Source organism: Ammospiza nelsoni, chromosome 7 (genome assembly GCF_027579445.1).
Source record: "Ammospiza nelsoni isolate bAmmNel1 chromosome 7, bAmmNel1.pri, whole genome shotgun sequence".
In the NCBI taxonomy this organism is placed as follows: Eukaryota; Metazoa; Chordata; class Aves; order Passeriformes; family Passerellidae; genus Ammospiza; species Ammospiza nelsoni.
The window spans coordinates 15,690,783-15,713,867 of NC_080639.1; the positions used below are offsets into that span (position 1 = coordinate 15,690,783).

At 44.7% G+C, this 23,085-nt stretch overlaps 2 protein-coding genes across 2 annotated transcripts; one reads left to right on the forward strand and one right to left on the reverse strand.

The window, feature by feature from the left end:
- Positions 1–613: 613 nt before the first annotated feature.
- LOC132075392 (cytochrome P450 20A1) lies at positions 614–16,179 on the reverse strand. The gene is made up of 13 exons (XM_059475782.1): positions 15,973–16,179; positions 15,319–15,368; positions 15,067–15,233; positions 9,849–9,994; positions 9,030–9,197; positions 8,269–8,347; positions 6,572–6,687; positions 6,105–6,159; positions 4,600–4,720; positions 3,658–3,769; positions 2,991–3,055; positions 1,141–1,230; positions 614–970 (listed from the first exon to the last, which is right to left on the reverse strand). Exons 1-13 carry the CDS (start codon positions 16,042–16,044, stop codon positions 820–822), a joined length of 1,392 nt encoding a protein of 463 aa, XP_059331765.1. The 5' UTR covers positions 16,045–16,179; the 3' UTR covers positions 614–819.
- LOC132075393 (alpha-aspartyl dipeptidase-like) lies at positions 16,127–23,037 on the forward strand. The gene is made up of 8 exons (XM_059475783.1): positions 16,127–16,262; positions 16,345–16,433; positions 17,525–17,599; positions 18,155–18,234; positions 19,565–19,738; positions 21,178–21,237; positions 21,999–22,081; positions 22,599–23,037. Exons 1-8 carry the CDS (start codon positions 16,162–16,164, stop codon positions 22,675–22,677), a joined length of 741 nt encoding a protein of 246 aa, XP_059331766.1. The 5' UTR covers positions 16,127–16,161; the 3' UTR covers positions 22,678–23,037.
- The last annotated feature ends 48 nt before the right edge of the window (positions 23,038–23,085 follow it).

Sequence of the window (23,085 nt, forward strand, 5' to 3'; positions counted from 1 at the left end):
ATCTGTCAATTTCTGTTCATTGGATTAAACACTGCCCTCAGAATTTTCAGGTTAAAGACTCCCTATCTTGGGGCTTTGTTCTGTGGTTTTATTTTATTTCCTCATATTATTACTGATACTTCTGTTTTCTCAGGAGCCAAATCAATTTTATTCCTTTTGATTTACTAGCATTTCTAAATCATCCTTTTTCTTGCAACCCCACAGCATGGCAAGATTACACAGCATGAGAACTAGTGGTGCTATTCCCACCCCAGTTTATTTCTCTCTTTCTCACACTCACACATACTTCTCACAGGATATATCTGTTCTTCTAGACAGATATAGCTCAAGGGAGGGAAAGACACTTTGAATAAAAATACCTATATATAGAGAAAGGCTTTGTCCTTGTGTCTCCAAGGTCTTATCTAGCTAGAATTCAAGAAGAATCATTCCACTGGGTAAGAGGGGCACTCTCACCCAGCTCTGGCTGCTATTGGAAAGAGGCTGGATTAACCAGCCCAGCTAGTCTTTGACTAGCTGACACCCAGTAGTTCATCCATACACCACTGCAAGGTATTACTGCTTCCTTTGCAAAGGTTTGGCCAGAGATCCAAGAGCAAATATGAAAAAGACATATAGATTAAATCTACTTTAATATGACTACTGGTTGAATTAGAGAGAGTACCCAAGATAGGCATGAGGTTAAGAATATGGAAGGTAAAAAAATGTTCTGGATATAAAATTCCTTGGCTGAGTAAACACGGTGGCAGTATGATTCTCGTTAAGACCCTTGCTCAGAACTTCACTGCTGGCACTTTTAACCCCTTGTTTTGCTTGCTCTTAGCTTCTCTTAGACACCGTTATCCAGGCTTCCTCCTTTGGTGAGGTTACCAGTTCATATTTTGCCTCCATGACTTGTCCTTTCACTGGGTGGAGATACAGTTTCCTTACCAGGACACTCAGCAGAACTGTGGCCACCATATAGGCAAACCTGAGGGAAGAATCAGGAGAAAAAAAATAAAAACCTTGCTATGATGTAAATCTGCCAAAGGACAACAGCCAGCTTGGACAGGCTGTCCCAGCAGTAACACCAAGATGCTGGAAGCACCTTCTCTCCTGTCTGCCACAGAGACTCACCCAGACCTCCTTCCCTATGCTCACCTCAACTCTGGGCACTCCTGGCTTCCTGAGAAACCCAACAAGGAGAGGTTTTTCATGGCTAATTCCTCATTGAATCTGTCTGGGTCAAACCTATAAAAGATGAAACACATTAGGGTTTTTGGAGCAGGCACAGCATCCTTTCCCCAGAAATGTGCACACACAGAGAGAAAAGTAAAAAGCCAGAAATGAACTAGAGAATCTCACTATTTGTTCTCTCTGGGTCACTCCACACAAATGGATGAAGGCAATTGTGCATCCATTCCATCAATGTTCCCAGCTGGTCAGCTGTGTCCCATCTTGGTCAAAATGCTGACAAACTGAGGTAGTGTGAGACAGGGCTGGAACTAGTGTGCAGTACACAGCTGAGCTGATGCTGTTACCTGCCCTCTATTCCTCTCCAGGGCACATGCAATCTCATTTGTCTCTCTCTCTGCCTGTTTGAGTCCCTTCCTTTTTCACTTGCAAAAATATTTCCTTTTTCTCCTTGCCCCTCACTGTTCTCTTCAAGCAGCTGGTTTGTGTATGTGTATGTGCTGGGGGAGGGAAGCCAGTGACTCACTGAAGTGAGAAAAGTGGTTTCCAGCTTTAGGATGGTAGAGCCTTTGAGAAAACTATTATCCAGGGCTGGCATGAGTTAAAACAAGGGAAACTAATAAAATAACATTCAATTTAAATATTATCCCCCCTCCAAACACAAAATCTAATGGACGGAAGACGGTTCTTTTAAACCTTTCTGCTAAATACTTCAAGCCTTCACTTCCCTGCTTTAACATCCAAGGTGTGCTTTTAACAAGGTAAAAGGGCATGTGGGTGCTGATGCTTAAGAAAAGCAGCATCAAACTTACATTTCCCCTGAACTAAAGAGAAAATTACAGATTTTGTAATAGGAGAGAAAATGCACCTGCCTAGCAAAAAAGCAGGGAGGGCAAACAGTGTTTTTGTACAGCAGGTTGGTGAAAGGATCACACAGAGCTGGTCTCCTACTTCTGTCATGGAAATCTTCATCTACCTCAAGCTAAACCTCGACCCCAGCCTCCCTGAAGCAAGCATACAATGTTCTAACAGTCCTCAGTGAAGGTCCCATGGGGTCTCAGCAAAGCTGAACACAGTTATGACCTACCTTGGGAGGCAATCCCTGCCAAGGGGCTCACAGACTGGTGCATCAATGCCTGACCCCTTTCTAAAAAGTGTAATTGCAGGAGAGGACAAGTGCTGTTCTAAAGGCTTTATTCTTTCTCCTAAATCTCAGCTGTCTGTTCTCTCTGTCTAGAATAACTGACCCACATTTTTTGCAGCCCAAGTGAAGTAAATCAGATACAGGTTAATATTTGCCACCTGGAGGTCACAAGAAGCTACAGTGATTTTTTACTTTAACCTCCGCTGGCCTAGATCCACTTCAGTTTTCACAGACAGACCGAAATACTGAGGCAGCATTTCCCTTCACCCTAAAAAACCAAAACTTCAGACTGACATTTCCTCGCACTCTTGTTTCATGATGACGAGCAGTGATTCCAAAGCCATTCAAGTCACTATTTCACAGAAAACCTTTAACAGAAGTGACCAGCATTAGCCAGGGAAGCGCTGTGTACACGCATAAAAAAGTTTTTACTAAACTCTAACACATACATGCACATACACAGACTGGAGCACCAGAGGAACCTGACTTTAATTGCCCCATAACCATGCCCATGGAGACAAACAAACCCAGACCTTCATAAACTGATTTTCTTATAGACTCCCTTTCATCTCCAGAATCTGCTTAAGGCAGGCCCTGCAGCACAAATGGCTGTGCTGCAAGATCTAATTTAACAAAGAAGGAATTAATTGCAATTACAGTTGATTCTACATACTTGTATGGTGATGGCCAAGATGAACTATCCTGCAGCATCACACCAAGAGCATAAAGCACAAGTGTCTGCAAAGAGAATTACAACATGTCAATGAGGAAGGAAATGCACAATTAAAGACACCTCTCAACAGCTCTGCTGGATGATGATTCTTCTGTAGACTACTCATATTTAGGTGGATTAAAAAGACAACCATGCAGTATTCATCTACAGATTTTCATAATGCCCAGATGTTAGGATTTTAACTTCTAAGAATCATGCTGCAATTGTTGGTGGTTACAGAGGGTGTGACCCCATTTCTGTATGTTTGCTGAGATGTATGTATGGACTACTTTACTCTCTGGAAGGGAAGGTGATATGATGAGTGATATGATGAAGCCTGAAACAATGTTCTTTTATGCATAACTAAGTCCATAGGCCCCTTCAAAAGCTTACTCATCCAATAAGCAAATCTGCTCAGCAAGAGAACATGAATTTACAGAGTCTCTCCCACAGAGGAAGCGCAGGCAAACTTTGAGCTAAACTGTACTTTCAGATGACAGAGCACCTGCTCAGGTTCAACACTGTCAGAAGAAATGGTCTTCCTGCCTCACCCCTGGTCGGGAAGAAGAGGAAACAGCACATTCCCCTAGAGGAAAGGAGTGGCCTAGTGTTCCCAGCACTGCCCTACCTCTTTTGGGATAGTGTGTTGGTCGACTCTGCCCTCCAGCTCCTGCAGCTGTGCAGCAATGGGAGTGAGCTTTGCTGTCCGCACTGTCTCACACAGGACCTGCCGGCAGTACCTGCAACAATGACCCCTGGTCAGCGTGAGTGTCACAGAGAAGCTTGTCCACACCCTTGGGGCAGCAAGCAGAGCACAGTCAACTGCTTCATTTAGAGACACTTCCTTTTTTTTGGCAAGGAGTCCCAACATCTTTGTAAGAAGCATTAAATCTCATTAACAGCTTTTACAGAAGGTTATTGGAATCTCTCTTCTTTCAGATTTTAAACCAAACTAAATCTGCTAAAATGCATAAATACATCAGCCCTTTTCCTGTACCTCTCACTCATACAAGAAGAAGCAAGAAAACCACAGACTCGATGATCCCTGAAACCCTAACACTAGTCCAAATAGGAAATGCACCTGGTTGCACCAACATAACAAATGCAGAAAACATAAAGTCATACTGTTGACCAGTCATCATTACTTGCAGCCCTTTGAAAAGAAGATTGGTCCATGCTTCCTCTCTAAATACCTCTATATCCAATCATGAAAATGACTGATTACTTCTACTACTCCTGGAAAACTAGGACAGAAACCAAACAAGACAGAGAGCAAAAATTTTGGCCTGGCAGCCAGGGCACTGATTCAGTGCTTTTCCTCTGCTGATGAACCTAAAGTGTTTCCTACAGACGCTCTGAAGTGAGCACCTTGGTCCCTGTGTCTATGCCAGCAGATTCTTGATGTTACAAGTCATTCTGTGGCTTGATTACTTCCAGAAAGAAAAAAGGAGTTAGCAGCTTTTGGATGCCTTCTCCTGGCCTAGTGCAGGCTAGGCATCAGTCTCCACATGAAACTCCTGTCCCCACCAAATGACACAGCCTTCCTCTGCATTCCTTCTATAGGACCCACCTGAGCTGCTCCATTTTCTCATGGGTAATTGGTCCCTTCCCCAGAACACGGTCCAGCTCCTTGTAGAGATTCTGCTGAACATCTTCTGAGGTTGTCAGGAAATAGACTGCCCAGGTGCACACTGGGAAAGGAATCAAGACAAGACTGGACTCAGAAAATTCAATCCTTTACAAATGGCATTCAGTTTTCTTCCTTCCTATATTTTCAACATTAAAAAAAAGGTGGCCTCTGTTCACAGCAGGCTGTGCTGATTTTGTATTCAGTGGTAGGAACACAGGCTGAACTCCTGTGTAGCAAGAGGCCCTGCAAGTTAAGATTCTCTTTCTGACGCTATGAGGAGCTTTGCAGGACACTAAAGCACTCAGTCCCACAGCTCTGGCAAAAGGACCCCACAGCCCAACAAACCCAGGGGAATCACAGCTATTACACCAACCATGCAAATGAAAGGCTGGTTCGTTCACAGCTTTAGAAAATTCCCTTATTTGGGGGTCTTCCCTAGCACATGTCAGGCAAGTGCTCCAAACAGCCAATGCCTGGGGCTCCTGAAGGGAGCTCTCTGCAGATGTTGGCCAGCACTTGCCCCCCTACATCTATTTTTTGAGGTACTTGAGATTATCTTCTAATGCAGAGTGAGAAAAAAACCCTGCATAAGAAATAAGTGTGTAGGAGGCAGTTTCCCTACAGCTACAAGGAAATGTTTCCAGCTCTCAAAAATGTCTATTCATGAGAACTATCTGGAATCTTGGACTTGATCCTTCCAACTCAGAATATTCTGTGATTCTGTGAATCCATGTGAATTCAAGTCCCTTAAAATCACAGACTTCCTGGAGTACCTGGAGAGGATCTTCTCTGGAGAGAGAATCACCAGTTGTCTGATTTACTTCCCATTCTTTAACACCTAGATGCATCTTGGAAGTTTTCTTTGGAGTCCCAGCCCCACTGGCTGAGGTACAAGGCCAGATAATCATCCCTTTATCAAGGTATTTTACACAGCTTCAGTTTGTATTTTTATTTGTTTCGGGTTTTTTTTTTCATAATCTATGCATAAATTCCAGAGTAGCTTTTTTGAAAGTCCTCCATACATGGAACACACCTATCCTCCAGAAATTCAAAGCACAAAGACAGATGCTAGCACTCTTCCTTCCTATGTGCCTGAACCTATTTTACAACATGATCTTTGTGGCTTATTTATTTTGGTGGTTTTCTCCATCAAATTTAGCATCAGTTGTCTGGTGTTAAGAATGCAAGCAAAAAGCAATGGGGAGAAATTCTAAGGTCCACCATAAGCCTGGAAAGGTTGTCAAACACAGCTTAGGTTCAGCTCACTAACTGTGAGACTGTGGCACCAGTCTGATGTAAAAATTAGCTTCTTCTATATGTCTGTAGCTCAGGAGAAAAATGATTAATACAATTTTTTATTAGCCTAGGGTAAGTCTCATGTCATCACACACAGTTTTTGGCAGCTGAGTGCAAGATGGGAAGCTACCTACAGTTACTGTACTTACAGTTAGCAGTGATTACACATCCTGCCAAAGAGAAAATCATTGTATCTTCCAGAATCTAGGAAAGAAAATCTACTTCAGGGAATGAAGTTCATAAGACTGTAAAGAGAATAAAGAAGTAGCACATTCTCCACTCAAGCACATTAAACCCCTTTAGTGCAGAGAGCAGGAAATACATCCAGAAGACATAAAGTGAACTCTCTGTTGAACTTCCACTGAATTGCACGAGACATGCTTAACATTAACATACTTCTGGTTTATAAAAATAGCTATGAAGCAGTGGCTAGGAAATCTACCAAAGTCTAATGCAATCAAACACTGCAGGAGTGGAAAAAACGAAGCAAAGCCCTGGTTTGGTAAAAAATCTAAGCTAAGATGCAAGAACTTATATTAATCAAAGGCTACAATGTAATGAATTGCCCATCTGGCAAAAGCCCATGACTGTGTAAGGAGGTAACAGCTGCACAGACCTGCTGGTCACTCAGGCTCCCCTGCAGCAAGGTGTCTACAAAGACATGCCTGTTGAATGATCTGCCTCGGCGCTCCTTTGTAACCTTCTTCAAGATGGATTCCATCTCCACCAGAGCTTTGGAAGAAAAAAGAAATGTTTATTTTAAAACCTGGTCATCGTGGTGCTGCAGAGAAGCAAATTCATCTTCCCAAGCAGATTTTCAGACCAGCTGTCCCTGCTGGGCTCACTTACAGAAGCAGCCTCTGTTACATGTTACTGTCAATTTGGAAGGCAGTATCCCCAGTTTAGCTGAAAATGCAGGAACCAAGAAACAGAGGTTGCCTATAAAAAGCCATCCTTACAGGTATAACCAAGGTATGTGCTCTGTGAGCTGAAATCACACAAGGGGAAGACAAGTAATGCTGTCAAACCACCAGAGAATGCATTTTTATCAGCTCCCATGAAAACAGGTATGAGCCGCAGAGTTACAATTACTGCAGCACCAGGACTGATGGAACCCATTTGGCCAGGGGTTGTACAGGCAGGGTGCAAGAGGATGGCTCTGTGCTAAAGAGTGCAGACACAGACAGAGGAATGGGGGGAACATGGGAGGGTTTTGGGAAAGAGTCCACACATCTGAAGATATGTGAGTGCCTAACTCATGTGGGAACCAGGGGGAGTTAGAGACCTAGACATCATTGCCTGTCTGGCTTAAACGACCTATTGAGGACTATCCAAGAAACATGGAGTAGAATTTGGGTCTGAAACTCCATTTATCAAGGCCCAGTTAAGGTCCTTTGTCTCAGAATTACCTTCCTTCCTCCTCTGTGCAGGAAGGCCAGCAACACTCACACACCAAGGCTCACTATCTGGAGTTTGTGAAATTTTGTCCTCATACATCATCATACTACAACTCAGAAAGAGTGACCATGGGAGGAACCCATTTCAATGGGGCAGAAGCTGTCCCCAGGTTCTGAAACCCACAGAACTCGAAGCACAAAGAAGGAAACACTGGGTTTGGAGGATTTACAAACAAAACTTCAGTTCCAGATACAATCTCTTAGTTTAGCATCTTATCAATCAGTACTGAAATGATTTAATTATTAACAAAAAAGATAAGACAACCTAAAATTAAAATAACTTACTATAAAATATATTAGAAATAAAAGTACTGCTGTAACAGACCTAAATCATGTTATCTTGTAAGAGCACATGAGAGGCTGTCTGATGGTGTATCCAACAAAGCAGCACCTCTGTACTTGTGTCTTCCAGCGTGAGTGACTGTCTGGCAGTACAGGCCCCAGATGGTGCATCATTTGAATGCCCATACGGGCCAAATCCAGGGGCTCCATCTGTCTCCACCTAGCACAGCTGCTTGCCTCCAAGAGAGGTCAAAAGTGGACACCAGGGAACACAACAGTAAGGGAGGAAGCACACCCTGATTCTTCCCTTCTATCACTGTCCAGACTGGACAGACCCTGGAACTAGACCTGGAACTAGAGTTCTAGTCCTACAACTTCTCACATAAAGAAAGGCAGCTTGCCACTCAACTCCAAAACAATGATCTAATCTGACAGTAAGTAGTAGCTTATGGCATGATGAGCAACTCTGAAGAAAAGCCAAAACAACCGGGCAAATGAAGTGCTTTCACATGCTAGCTAACTCCTAAGTATTAATCAGAGTGGGAGGAAAACCCTCATTTTGGGAGAAACCTACCATCTTCATAGTGCTTCTTCCTAGTCATGTTTTTGTCAAGAGACCCATCCAAGAAACCTTTTCCAATCTCTGACCAGATCTGGAAGAGGAGAAAGAGAACAGCACCATCACTTACCACAGGCTTAGACTGCTGGGACTATTCTACTCTTCCCTAGTCAGGAAAATGAAAACACCAAATAATATTAGGACTTCCTGTCAATGTGGAACTGGTCTCTTTAGGACACCACATCCCATTTCTCACTATGTCTATGATAGCTGGAATTAAGCTGAAATTAAACAACTGTAATTACAACTGTAGAAAAAAAAAGCAATGGGAATTTTAAATGGGAGATGGAACTGTTTCTTCCCCACCCTATCACCAGCATGTTTAGCATCCCCACATGTGGACACAGGTGAGATCCCCTCAGATTTTCCTTTCTCCACAATGTCACAGAGCCTTCAGAAGATCTTCAAAAGGGAGAAATTCTACTGGCAGTTCCAAGAGAGTTTAACTGACTTAGGTACCAAAGACCTCCCAACTGCCATTGGATCTGGGTTCCTGATCCCCATGGATCCTCTGGAAACACCTCAGACTACTGACAACAGGATCAGTAGTAGGATCTTTCTAACAGTTTTAGCTTGGGACAAGTGAGACAGACCCCTCAAGCTCATACTTTAAAGTCTCAGCAGTAGCTTGTACTAAACTGTACACAGGTACAAGCTCTGTGTATTCAGTTTGGAAAAATGGGACAGGAGATTTCCTGGCTCTGCAGGACACTTACTGCGTCGTGGTGTCTGCGGAATCGGATGACTTCCCGGTCATCTTCGAAGCTGCTGCCCATAGCTGTCTGTGTGACAGACTTCATGGCAAAGCCCAGCATGTGCTGGCAGAGTGGCACATGTTGTGCCTCAGGGAGAGACAGCCATTTGGCCAACAGCTCTTCTGACAGCTTGAGAGGCAATGAACCATTAGTTAGCAGTAACACCAGCAGTCTATTTACCAAACACACCCTGGACACATTCCCACCCACTTCCTAAGGCAGACCACACTTTCATGGCTATGGAATAATGCTAAACTCCTTCCAGGTTTCTTCCCATTGTTAAACAGTAACATTTCAGTCTCCAATCTTCTGCTTCTTTCAAGGCTCTCCCCTAACAAGGCAACTCTACTCTCCTCTCTTGTTCCCTGTTACAAAAGAAACCTTAAACCCTTTAGTACAGACAGTTCCAGAACAGGAAAACAGATCATATTCTGGCTGCTGGACTAAATCAAAATCATCTCTTTGTGGCCCCAAAAGCTGGTTCCTTGTTTCATCCTCTTGTCCAGGGAAATATATCTAGAATCCAGGTGCTCCAGTATCTTTAACTGCATCTGGTATCTTTGCACAAAAATTAATCAAGCTCAGCCCTTCCCCCAGCCCACTGGAGATAACAGAATACAAATTTTCCCACCATCAAAGGCAGAGGCTGTTTGCTATCTCAGATGCTTATAGCCACAGCATTAATTTGAATGCCAGTTTTTTTATCCTAGTGATCATTCTCACTAAACCTTCCCCTGTGAGCCACACAGGGCTTCTCTGCTGTACAAAGGCAGTAGTTACCTTCTGGATGAGAGCAACATTACTTTGCAAGGACTTGGTCACACCATTCTCATACAGTTTTCTCCTCATGTGACTCTCTCCTGTATCCCCATTCAGGCTGGACTGGTACCTCAAGAGGGATTTCAGCATTGTCTCAAAGGGATCCACTGAAAGCAGAGGAAACATCATTCAAAAGTCACACTACACAGGGCTGATTAAAACAGCAGCCTCATTAATTAGATACTGCTACTTCTGGGCAGTGAGCAAGGTGTGGCTCCCTCCCCTACAACAGCCTCTTTGGGGTGTCAAGTTTCTCTTGCTCAGTGTGGGCTGGTACCTCACAAAGTCTTTTCCCTGGGGCTGACTGCCATCCTGTGAACAGCTCCCCATGCAGAGTTTGCCTGCTGGCTCTACCAAGTAGTTCTTCAGTAAAAATGCCTTCAGAGCTTGTTCCTTGTTTGCCAGTTCCCAGCTGGTTGTGCCATCGACTTGGTGACAAGAGTGAGTGTGGCATGGTCTTTCCCCTTCTCCTCCAGCCTGACCTGCAGGCTCTTTAGCACATTGCCTTCACGTGTGGTGTACCCTCCTGCCCTGAACATGGCCATGCACTCAGGACATACCAGCTCATGACAGACTTAGCCAGAGGCTGGTCCCGACACTCCTTCCCTTGTGTCACAGACCCAGCAAGGTCTGTTTGATACCCTACTGCTCCTGCATCATTTCTCTCTAGGGCACTGAGTTCCCTCTTGAGGAGCTCTTCCCAAACTAGCACCTACCTGTCTGCCAGGGCTGCCTCCAGCACAGAAGCTCTGAAGCTCCTACAGAAAACCATAGCCCACTAAGCTACAGAATGCTTTCTACTGCTAACCTCCTTCTTTCCATCTTCAATCCTTCCACACAGACACTTGCATCAGTGTGCAAACTAGAGAAAACCACGTCACTTCCCAATCCATGACTCATTTCAGTTAGATTTTTAACTCTGAATTTCACCACCAAGGACCTCTATTTAATAAATTTGGTGAAGGATATTATATGTCAATGCAAAACTGTGCAATACAGCATGGCATATGTTTTTCCCTTTCTGTAAACCTTTTAGTGTGTCTTGTGGAACTGACAGAGTCTTTAAGGAGCTATTTGGAAGCAGCGATCAGGGTTTTCAAGAAGGATATTGTCACTGTTTATCACAGTCTGTTATTTCTCCCAGATGGAGAGTGAAACCTCTGAGGCATCAGAAAACATCAAGGCTGGGCTAGACACATATGACTTTACTAGCTGTGGATGTATCTAAGATTCCCCACAGAGATTGGGGCCTCATTATGCTACCAGGCCAACTTACAAGAAGAGAAAATTCCCACCTGCAGAGGACTTACTATCTAAAGACATAAAAGCAGCTAATGAGGCCAGAGGCATGAATATGGTAATCTTTCCCAAATGTTTTTCTCTCACATCTATTCCCTTCCAATGTTTTTAAGCTCTGCATCTCACCCTCTTTCCCACTTTGAATGACAAGGAGCACGAGCATGTGTCTTTTGGCAGAGCAGATGGTACCTGCGGCTCTCGACGTGGCGCAGGCTGTTATGTGCCTCTAGCTGCTGCTGACAATTCCTCCTCCAAGGTACTTTGTCATGGAGCTGCTATTGATGCCACAGATCCCTGCTGACTGGCACTGGCACAGCCAGGCACAATACTGGGCAGCCAGGAAGACAAATGGCAGGTGGCAAAGCCCACACAGAAAATCCGGCAAGCAGAGGCATCCAGAGAGGCTGGAGGATGCTCAGAAGCAATGCCTGCTCAAACTGCAAAGTTTTCCTGCTACCTATGAAAGGAAACTGCTGCATTAGCCATGGGCTCTGGGTGTTTTTCTGCCAATGTCCCGAGACTAAACTGGCAATCCCACACCACTGATACTGTTGTGCACTCAGGGCTGCAGAGCCCAGGCTGCCCTTTTGCTGAGGGCTGGCTCTGCCTCCTGCTGTATGCAAAGGGCTATTTCTACACAGCTGTGGGAGGCCAGTGACTCCACAAGGCACAAACTGCCTCTGGAGAGAGCTCTGTTCTGCCAGCACTTGCACAGACTTCATCCATTGTCCCTGTCTTGGAAATGTCTCCAGGGTTACATTTTCACCCCTCCTAGTGACATATAGCAAAATTTTGACTGTTCTTTTCACTTATATGAAAATCTCCCCATCCCAAAAACCTCAGAGTGCCATCCTGGATACCACTGCAAATAAATATAGAGAAAAGATCTGAGATCAAGCACAACTGAACATCAGAGATAGAAAGGACCTCTGGACCTGCACAGTAAAATGCTCACAGAACAGCAGTGAAGTCCTGCTTAGACAGGCCAGGACCCAGAGCTCCATCTCCGGCATGCAGTGTGCTTCAGGTTCATTGCCCCAAACCAAAAAGCAACATCAACTCAGGAGAATTTTCCAAGTTGGTGTCTGAAGCCCCTGCTCCTGGCAATCCTGAATTAGTCCATCCTCTTCACATCCACGTTGTTTGTAGGCCTGAACTGCTTCTCCAGAGCCACTCAGGGGATTCACCAGTACTAGCTACAAAGTTTTACTTCCTTTGAATTCCCCTTGCAAATTAATCTCAACCAGGCTTTAAGAGGCCATGAAAACATACCAATTTCAAACACTGCTTGAAGCCTAAGGAAAAAGAGTCTCCTGGCATTGGAAATGTTTATAACTATAAATCCAATTAGTCCAGCTTCAACACTTTGATGAGAAATGCATTATCTGCACCTCTCTCTCTCTTCAAGAAGTTTGGCCATACCTGTGACACACATATGAGAGGAGAGGAACCTTTGTCTGGAGCCAAATTCTGTATTTCAGCCTTGGAAACCAAATGTCAGGTATCCATGAAGATAAGGATCCTCAGGCACTCTAGCTGACTGAGGAGCAGTAACATGGCTGGGTTTTCAAGTGGGGCTGAGGAGTCAGGAGTTGGATATAATGCAGTCCACTGTGGGCTGTCTCCTGGCCCACAGCACTGTGTGCACAGCAGAGATATGGGAAGACCTCATTTCCAATAAAACTACGGCAGAGATATGGGCAAGACCTCATTTCCAATAAAACTACAGCAGAGATATGGGCAAGACCTCATTTCCAATAAAACTACAGCAGAGATATGGGCAAGACCTCATCTCCAACAAAACTCCAGCCTGCCCAGAGCCAGCTTGTGGCTGAGACCCACTACAACCCCTGTTCCCACTCACCAAGGGCATAGAAAGGGCTTTGCTACAGCTACTCAGCTCAGTTTATACCTCAATGCTTCAGGAAATATCACCTGTATTCCTGATTCCTCACCCCTAATAAAGCTTGAGCACTTCTGGCAAGCATCAGTGCTAAAAGGAAAGCAGTGATACAACTAATATTGCTGCTCTTCCAGCTCAGAGGTTGTAAGAACGCTCCTTCTCAAGCCTGTTGCCATTATGAGGATCCCTTCAGAAGCTCTTTCTTCGTCTGGGCTGAACACACTTTCCCTGGCTTCTCCTGCACAACAGCCTTCCCACTCCTCTGGGAGCACTGGCAGCCTTTATTTGCACTTGCTTTATTCAAAATCATGCCTGAGTATAGAGGTCAAAACCACATACACGACTCCAAGTCTGATTCATGCTCATTTTGTGCAAAAGTCCTCTCTTTACTGAAAATCCATGACTCAATATATCCTTTTTTTTTCCCATGGCCATGTCATCCCATAGGCAATTCATGCAGCTCACTTTTTCTCCTCCTGTTCCTGTTCCTGCTATCCCAGCCTTCAGGGATATCCATCTCACTCTGCTGCCCTGTGCCAACAAAGGCTTCCAGGACAATGCCAGCAGGGTAGGACACTAACATAAGATGGAGTATTTCATGTCCCCAACACTGCATTTCACTTTTCAAGACAATCTAGCCTTGATCCCCCTTCCAAGTACCAGTCCAGTATTTATCAGTATCCAAGCAAATTCTGAACTGAATCCCTGACATAAACACAGTTTTATCACTTTATTTGTCTAAAAATCTAATTATCAAAGTACAACATGCATTTCCCATTTATCCCCCATGCTTAAAAAAATATGTTTAGCCATTGGCATAGCAGGATACTAGGCTAGTCTGTAGCTGCCTGGGTCACCTAATTTCCTGCACTTAAGTTCAGGCACTGTATTTCTCTTTCTCCAATACTCAGATCCTCCAAAATTCAGAACATTTATGAGAACTTGCCTGTGCAGGGGCCTGTCACCACTTCTTGAGCTTTGAAAAAGTGACTGTTTGCTTAATTTCTTCCAAACACAATTGAGAGCATTCAGATCTCTCAGGGTGGTTTTCCACCTTCTGGAGTGTCATCGTTATCCACTGTGTCTTGCTGATCCTTGTTAACTCCCACTCCTTTCCCAGATTGTCACCATTTCTTTTTCTGATTCTGTCAGGCAACTGTACATGAAGTTTACCCCTCACGACCCCAGCATAAAGTGAGCTGAGCTCTCTGCCTGTGCCTAAAGACAGCCTACAGGGTCAGGTCAGAGGTGTGCACCCAGCACCTCTGTCAACCTTCTAAAGTAAAACTGGGAAAGCAAGAGATTGAACCCAAGCACCAACTGAGTTAACTTATCAAGTGTGATACCTTAGGAAGCAAAATGCCCACCTAAGAGGTTTAGGCCATAAATTAAAATACTCTCTCATGACTAAGATGGTCAATTCAGCTACCAGTATCATCATCCACTTCCAAGACTGGAAGATCATTAAAGGTTTTCACTACAAAATTCTACACACCAAAAGAAACATGAAAGGTAAAGAACTTCTCCAAATAATAGTTTGAAAAACCTCCATGTTGAACCATACACCATAAAATACACAGCTGTTATCACAAACTAGCAGAGCTGTTTTCAGACTTAATTTATCAAAGTTACCTCCTAAACTGTATTTCAAACTGCTTTTAAAATGTATGCCAAGTGGCTACAGGATGTTCATCTTGCTCTATCAAGTGACTAATGAGCATGATGCTTTTCCTGAATGTTTGCCTGTAGAGAGATGGTAAAAGACACAAGCATACTGATTTCCTGATGGCCACTGGACAGCAGTAACCCTTGGTCACTGATACTCAAGCTCAGTAAGCAGGACCACAGTCATACCTGAACCACCGTGTCAGTTACAAAGCCTCATTTTCTTTCAATGTAGAATGAAACCCCAACTTCCTTTGATGCCCAGTGAGGCCAGAACAAATGGACTCAAAAGACAAGGTAAAAGACACTTACACAACCGGTTGGGGTTAACATGCTGTTTCAGGAGATCGATGGAGCCGAGGCTGACAACAAGACGCCTTCCAAACCAGAAGGAGACCAGTGGCCCATATTTCTCATGAAGGTTGACAAGAAACTCATGTAAGCTGCTGCTGGCAATAATATCTGGCAGGTTGCCATCCCTGAGAAACACACAGGATTTCTGGTCATGAATAGCATCCTCTGCCAATGCTGAACTTCACCAATGTGGAGACAGAAACCACTTACTTTTCATCAGTTGGAGCCAGCCCAGGGATACCTGATGCTTGCCTAGATGCCTAGAGTAAAAGGAAATGCATCAATCTACATGAACTTCAGATTTTATACAGGTCCCACACCTTTCCGGCAGGAGGGATGAATTTTCCACACCAATACTACTAAACTACTTACAAACATGAAACAGGAACTGGGTATGCTACATCTGCAGGCTTTAAACCTGCTAAGCCGATAAACCTCAACTGTAGGCCTGGTGCACTGGCTAAACCAGGATTATTCATCTGGTTAGATCAAAGATGTCTGCGTAAAGATTTAAAGGGTCAAGTTTGCAATGCAGGGTATTACACACTGATTTGCCCTGGAGGCCTGCAAAAATACAAGGCGAGCAGACGACCGCGCCTTTGGAAAGCAGGATTCATCCCGAAGCCCGTAAGGCAGGAAGAGTGCCGGGACTGCGCTGTCCCGGGAACGCCCTGCCCGCAGCTTTTCCCGCAGGCCCCTGCCACGTCCCGTCCGGCCCCGGGCTGCGGGCCGGGGGCACCGCCCGGGCCCAGGGGCTGCGACGGGCCGGGGGCTGCCTCGGCCCCGCGGCCTCTCGCTCTCCGCCCGCCTGCACCGGGGCCGGGCCGGGCCGGGCGCCCCCCGCCCCATGGCCGGCAGCATTACCGGGTACAGGTAGAGCACGGCGCCCACGAGGATGAGCAGGAAAGTGACGGCGAAGATGGCGAAGTCCAGCATGGCCGGGCCGGGGCGGCGGAGCGGCGGCGGCTCGGCCCCACCCCGGGGCCGCCGGCGGGGCAGGAAGGGGCGGACCGGACTGGGCAGGGAGCAGGGCTCGGCTCGGCTCGGCTCGGCATGGGGAGCCCGCGGCGCCTGCTGCTGATCTCCAACTCCACCCTGCACGGAGGGGGGTACCTGGGCCACTGCCAGCAGCACATCCAGAGCTTCCTAGGGCAGTAAGCGCCGTGCGGGGCTGCGGGAGCGCTCGGCCCCCGCCTCCGCCGCGCCCACCGCTCTCTCCCCTCTCTCCTCTCCCAGGAACGTGAGGCGGGTGCTGTTCATCCCCTACGCCCTGCACGACCGTGACGCCTACGCCCGCACGGCCAGGGAGAAGTTTGAAAGCCTGGGTAAGGCCGGCCCGGCAGCGGCGGCCACGCCGGCTGTGCCCGGGGCTGCCGGGCCGGTACCGGGCAGGGGAGCGGGCTGTGGGCACGGAGCGGCCCGAAACAGCCGCGGGGTACACGGGCTGGGCTGGGATGGAATGGACTGCTGCGGTACGGGCAGCAAGGGCAGCAAGAGCAGCAGGAGTCGGCTGCGGACTTCTGCCTGGAAGATGTTTTAGAAGCCTCCAGAAGAAATCTTGCTGCAAACACTTCTGCTCACTCCAGGGAAGATGATTTTATCCCTAACTATTAAATGGCATCTTTTTATCCTTCTTAATCACATGAGGGAACATTTCTTCCCATATATCTTAAACCTCTGCTCTAGCCATGGTTTTAAGTGAAGGCCATTACTTAAAGCACATCAAGGAGCCGGATAGTTCCATGATGGACAGCAGCTGAACTTTGCTTGGAGCAAAGATCTCTGCAGAGTCTACAGCAACACCTCCACCTAGCATCTATCACTGTTAAGGGTAACTTTGGAGCTGTTAGTGTAGTAATAATCAGAACTCACTTGCCTGGGCAGCACACTTTGCTCCCTGACTTGCAGGAAGATTGCTGCTATCAAATGCCTATGTTCTTCTGTCTCTCTTGACACTTCCTGTACTCAGTGAACCCCGGCAAGGCAAATGTATCAAAGTCAGACATTTGAACAGAAACATTATTCAGATCAGGTATTTGCACAAGAAGTGCTAGAACCAACGCATCCTGTCAGATTTCAGCATAGCCAAGCTGAGAACCAACAGCTTTTTCCTCATTTTCTAGTTATCTGGTAATGCTCAGGAGGATACTGTGCCTCAGCCTGCACCTGCTGAGTGAAATGTTCTGCTCCTAGAAACTGAGTGCATATCTCCACAAAACACGTATTTCCTTTTGTACAGCTGTATTAGCCCTGCGCTAATATAGGGTGTACACTGTTTTACATTGTAGAGTTCTCTGAAATTTCCCTAGTTGAGATATTTGGCTCAGGGTTGGAGGAGGTGGGCAGGGAGGGATTGAACATATCCCATTCTTCCACCAAACTTTCATATTAAAAGGTAAAAACTTTTTCATTTAAGGTTATGGGCTGGACAGCATTCATGAATCTTGTGATCCAGTGGAAGCTGTAAGGAAATCTGAAGCAATATTTATTGGTAAGTTTTACTTCTTAGTCCCCAGTGAAGGTTTATATAGGGCACCAGATTAGTCCTGCTCAGAGGTGGCACTGAAGACCAACAATTAAGCAGTTAGGCCTAGTAATTAGAAACTACAGAAGACAGTAATTGGGAGTCCTAAGACTCTAAATTTAGTGGTGGGCTGGGAAGTAGATTTATTAATGGAACTTCATCTCCAGTAAATTTCAAATTATTATTTTGAACAGTACTTCAGTGTAAAAACATGATTCTAACAGCTGTGTTATCACTTTAGCAAGCCCAAGAAGTTCTAGTCCTAATAGCATGGTCCTGGGTATTGGAAGAGAGGTCACTGTCAGACAGTGGCAGGATGTCATCTTACAGGGATGACTCAGGGCATGCCCATGGCCTGCCCAGTGACCATTCCTCTGAAGCTTCTGGTTTTACTACTTCTTAAAGCAGGATACTGCCCCTGAATAGAGCATAGAATTTGTAGTGCCTGCTGAGTTTAATTGAAGGCTTCAATTAAAACTGATGGTGAAAGCATGCTAAATAAGCTGAACTTTGTTTCTGCAGGAGGTGGGAACACATTCCGTCTCCTGAAAGCTCTTTATGACAACTGTCTGATACATGAGATCAGGAAAAGAGTTCTTGAGGTAAAACTACAGATTCTGGCCAAGTCTGAATGGCTGGATCTCATGCATGAGCTTTTGTTCAGACAAGTCCAAGCTGATTCTGCATTTTTGTCTCTAATACACTTCAGATGTCAAGCCATCTCAAACAACCTGGTGAACTGAAAACCATGGCCAAATAAGGCTGTCACTGAGTCATTGAAAAGACTTAAGGTGTCAGCAGTCTGTCTTCCTAGAGCAGTTTTCTAGATGCTGGATTGCAAGACCTTGGGATGTACAATGCTACATAGAACCCTAGAAGCAAACCACTCAAAATGCCAGTCAAAAGACCAGTGCAGGATTTAATCTGTGTCCAGAAACCCTGTTTTTCAGCTTGAGATGTCCACTTCATATCTTGTTGATACAGATGTGTTCATGTTGCACTTGTCTGCTGATAAACTGGTGATAAAGTTGGATCCATATGTGCCTTTTAGACAGTGTCCTGTTGATGTTGAAAATTACGTAATTCTTGTATCTCCTTGGAACTGAGAGGTGTGAGTGCCATTGAGCCCCTCTGGTCAGCAGCACCAGTCCAGCTGGTGAATCTCATAAGGCACAGCAAAGATACACCATCTCTGGAGGAGAACAGAAGCAAGGTGTTCCCTAGCAATGTGGAACTGCAAATGACTTTATGCAGATTTATACAAGCCACAGTAAGGCCAGCTGCCAAGAATAAAGGTTAGCTAGGCTTATCTTAATATATAGAAATTCATCATCTGTTGTGGGAATGAAAGCCAGAAAATGTCCAAATGCCAGTTAAGTTTGGATAACTACTTGGTTATATTACCACCAGTTGTCTCAAGACAGCTCTATTTTTACAAATTGCTCAGGATTACCTGTACACTTGCATATTTGTGTGGCATTCTTCTATGTACAGCATAGTACTCATAGCTAAACAGTCATGGTTCTGGTAAGTTGATGCTGGGACAACAATGCACTGAGCTTCTGACGGCCTGCTCTCTCCAGAAGCTAGTTAAAAGCCAGTTCAGATACTTCCTTTAACTGCAATAAAGGCAAAACTCTCCTCTTAATAGCAAAGTTCACCATGCACTGACAGCCTGGTAAATTCTGTCTTGGGGGGTCACAGAGCTGTGAGTACAAGGCAGGCAGCAGTTAGTTCTCTGACACAGAGAAGCTACTGCCCACCTCAGAATCTGAATTCTTGTTCTGCTTTTCACCTGTAAAGTTACCAATGAGAGGAGCTGGAAGCACTAAGTCTGATCTGACTGATGGGTTTCTGAGATTGATAGAAGATAGTATAAAATTGAGTTCCTAGTTATGGTGCTGCAGACTGATCATTGCTTTTGTCTTTCAGGATGGGATTCCTTACATGGGATCCAGCGCAGGAACCAACGTTGCCACTGTCAGCATCAATACCACCAATGACATGCCAATTGTTTATCCACCTTCCCTGCAGGCTCTAGGATTAGTTCCTTTTAATATTAACCCTCACTACCTGGACCCAGACATTAAAAGAACTCACATGGGTGTAAGTAAAGCACACCACAACTAAGACAGTCACTAAGGTGTGGAGGAATAAAAATAGTGTGCATTTCTGAGGCCTTACAAAGCTATAGAATGTCAAACAGCTGCTCCCTAGAGAAACTGGAAATGCCAATGAGGCAGTAACACTTCCTCTAAAACTTAACTTTGCTTGGGAAGAGGAGTTGGCAGGAGTATTACTGAACAAAGTGTTTTTCACAAACAGAAGCTCTGCAATGTCTGAAGTACTGTTGAAATGCTGGCTATCTGGCATGGAATGGGGGAATTAAAAAAGAAAAGATAAACCTGAAGTGTTAAGATGCAAAGCACTGGTTCTGGAAAGTTCTGTCTTACCTGCTGCTTGGGAAGCCCTAACTTAAACATACATTAAGAGGCTTAAATATCTAAAGGTCTGAAGAAACAATCAGAACAGAGATGTTGAGATTCAAGCAGTTGTGTAAGAAAATACCTGGGCACTGGTGTCCTTGCAGGGAGCACAGCCTGTAATGTCCAGTACAGAGCAAGCACATGCACCAGTACAACTGAAAGAAAAACACTTCAGCCATCAAGCACAAAGACAGATTTCCATACAGTTGGGAGGAGCTCCTTCTTGAAATAGCACATCAGCTAATTCCTCAGGGAACAATCTGTGTGGTGCATCTTTTAACAACCTAAACACTTTCCTCCTTGTAATCAAAATTCATGGTTAGAGGAAGTATTAAGAGTTAGGGAACAATGAAGATGGTGGATGCTTCTAGATGGGTGAAGAGATGGGTGTGCTTCTAGAATTTAGATGAAGTTGTAGGTATTCATTTAATCAGCTTGTCACTAGATTAGCAGGCAGTCTTTTCCCTATAAATAACTTCTGTTCTTTCTCTCAGAGGAGGCTGGAAGCCCTGTGCTGTACCAAGTTCCTGCTGTGTTCCTATGTTTTTATTTCTTTACTGTTGCTCAGTTTAGCAGCAAACCTCAGGAAACATGACAGAGCTGTTCACAGAAGGAAATTCTTCAGTGTAATACCTACTTGAAGACAAACAAGCAAATACTTAATCACTGAAAATCCATTAATCACTACTCTCTTTTACAAAGGTTGCACCTCAAGCATTTGCTTCTACCACTTTCCTGGTAATATTAGTACTATCTCTGCACACAGAGATAGTACTATTTAAAAAAACCCCATGGATTAATTGAGTGGAAGTAAGTTTTGAGGTTTTTCAGGGTTGGGATTGTGTGAGTTCTGTTTGATCAACCTGCAGTAAATTGTTGCTAGTGATAAAGGGTAAAACACACATCTGTTAAACAGAGTCAATCCTGCCATCCCGTTCTGCTTGAGGGGAAGTGCCTGCTTTGTTTATTATTATGAAATTATTTGATGTCATGTTGCCTGGATAGCTCCAAGTCCTTACCTTATGGCCTGGGAAGCTAAATCTGTGGTCACTATTGCAGGAGACAAGAGAGGAAAGAATCTGCCAGTACCACGAAGAACCAAACACCCCTCCAGTTCTGGTGAGTAGTAGTTCTCCATCAGGAAGCTGGAGCATGATAAACATTTTAAATGCATTCATGCTAGCTCTCAGTGTGGGTTCTTTGCCTGTCAAGCCTTACAATTCCATGGATTGGAATGCTAATTGTATTCTTGCTAAGAGCTTGAGCCTTGGATATTGCTCATTGTAGAAAATGGATTGGGGCCAATGAAATGCATACTCCTGTTAGTGTTGCTCAACACTATTTTAGGCAGCAGTCACTGGCCACCAAATATTGGGTGTTGGGGGTGGTGTGCATGCAGATGGTACAAAACTCCCCCTTAATCTTTTTGCAGATACTCTTAACTTTAATCTCTGTAATAGTTTCTGAATTTGGACATTCAGTAGTGTACACGTAATTTCATAATGCCTATCTGGGGAATTGGGACCTCTGTGTTTCCTGTCCCTGTGTTTGATCTTGTACTATAAATTTTGTGCAATATTTTATTTTATTAATAAACCCACTGGCTGTTGCTCAACCCAAACTGGATCTAAGAATAACTATGGGAAAAACCAGTTTCCTCTCCTCCTTAATGATTTCTCCTTTAAGAGTGAAAACTGAAATAAACAAGAAAATCAACTTCTAAAACAAGATAACTCACCTATTTTTGTCTTTACCTCTTTGTTAGGTAAGTGAGAAGGTTGTCTGTAGTCATGGTGCCACTGAGACTGGCCTGCTTGTGACAAGCATTCTACCCTTTCACATAGCTTGAAAATAAGTTTAAATGTTTCCGCCTCCACCAGGGCTTGCGGGAAGGTACGATGCTGTTAGTGGAAGGAGATAACGCCACGCTGCAAGGAGTGACAGGAGCACGTCTGTTTTTGAGGTAAATGCATCACTTGAATTGATATCCTCCTTCAGACAGAAAGGAAGAGAGGTTTCTGTTAAACTCCTGGCACATGGTGCCTAGCCCCCCACCAGAAGTTACTTAATCCCTTGGTTCCATTTCTCTTTGGAGAAAATGTGAGTATTGTTTAATGCTCCAGAGGAGCCAGCAGTATGACAGCACTGCAAAGGATGTCCGACTAACCCAGTGTGTGCTCTAGCACTGCATCCATTGCTGCTTATGTTTCCAAATTCTAAACAAGAGCCCCAATAGTCAGCTCCTTTATTGAAAGCCAGGGAAATGCCAATTTGGCCCTAATGCACTGAACTCCAGAACAAGGGAATCCATATCTAGAATTACATGGACTTTATTGAGAAATCTAAAATGCATGTGACATGATGGAATCAAAACTCTGCTTGTTCAGAATAAGGGTGCCTTGATCTATCCCTAGTAACAGATAGAGCAGAGTAGTCCCACCTCCCATTAAAGCTCACAGCATGGTTTCTCTTGTTTGCAGGGGTAAGAAACCAACTGAACATGAGCCTGGAACAGATTTCAGTTTCCTCCTGACTGACAGCAATCCCCTGAATCCATAGCCTTCCATATTCTGCAGCCAAAGTTACTATATAGGGAAGACAATGAGGAAAAAGGAAAGATATGCTTGTTGTCCCAGAGTAGGTGGGGTACTTCAGCTTTATAAATAAAAGATCAATATGCATTAGTGGACTCTTTTCCTCACCCTAATGCATGCCTCAGACACCTCCTTCCCAGCAAAAAGACACTTTTTGTTGCAATTCTTGGAGAATGATAGCTAATCAAAGCTTGAAGGGGCCTATACATTCACATGTCCACTTTGATTCCTTCCCCACCAAAATAAAAAAAAGTTGCCTTAACACAATTAAGACAGGACACTGTGTCAGCTCTTCCCGCTGCCTACTTTTACCTGCTACACAAAAGAGTTGTTCATTCAGTGTACTCCCACACTTAGTTTCATTTTTGTGCTA

Coding starts and splice junctions, on each gene's coding strand:
- LOC132075393 (XM_059475783.1), top strand. CDS start 16,162: ATGGGGAGCCCGCGGCGCCTGCTGCTGATCTCCAACTCCACCCTGCAC. Junction 16,434..17,524: donor GGAGAAGTTTGAAAGCCTGG/GTAAGGCCGGCC, acceptor TTTTCATTTAAG/GTTATGGGCTGGACAGCATT. Junction 17,600..18,154: donor ATCTGAAGCAATATTTATTG/GTAAGTTTTACT, acceptor TTGTTTCTGCAG/GAGGTGGGAACACATTCCGT.
- LOC132075392 (XM_059475782.1), bottom strand. CDS start 16,044: ATGCTGGACTTCGCCATCTTCGCCGTCACTTTCCTGCTCATCCTCGTG. Junction 9,995..15,066: donor TGTTAACCCCAACCGGTTGT/GTAAGTGTCTTT, acceptor CTCTGCTTTCAG/TGGATCCCTTTGAGACAATG. Junction 4,721..6,104: donor ATGTGTAATCACTGCTAACT/GTAAGTACAGTA, acceptor TTCCTTTCCCAG/TGTGCACCTGGGCAGTCTAT.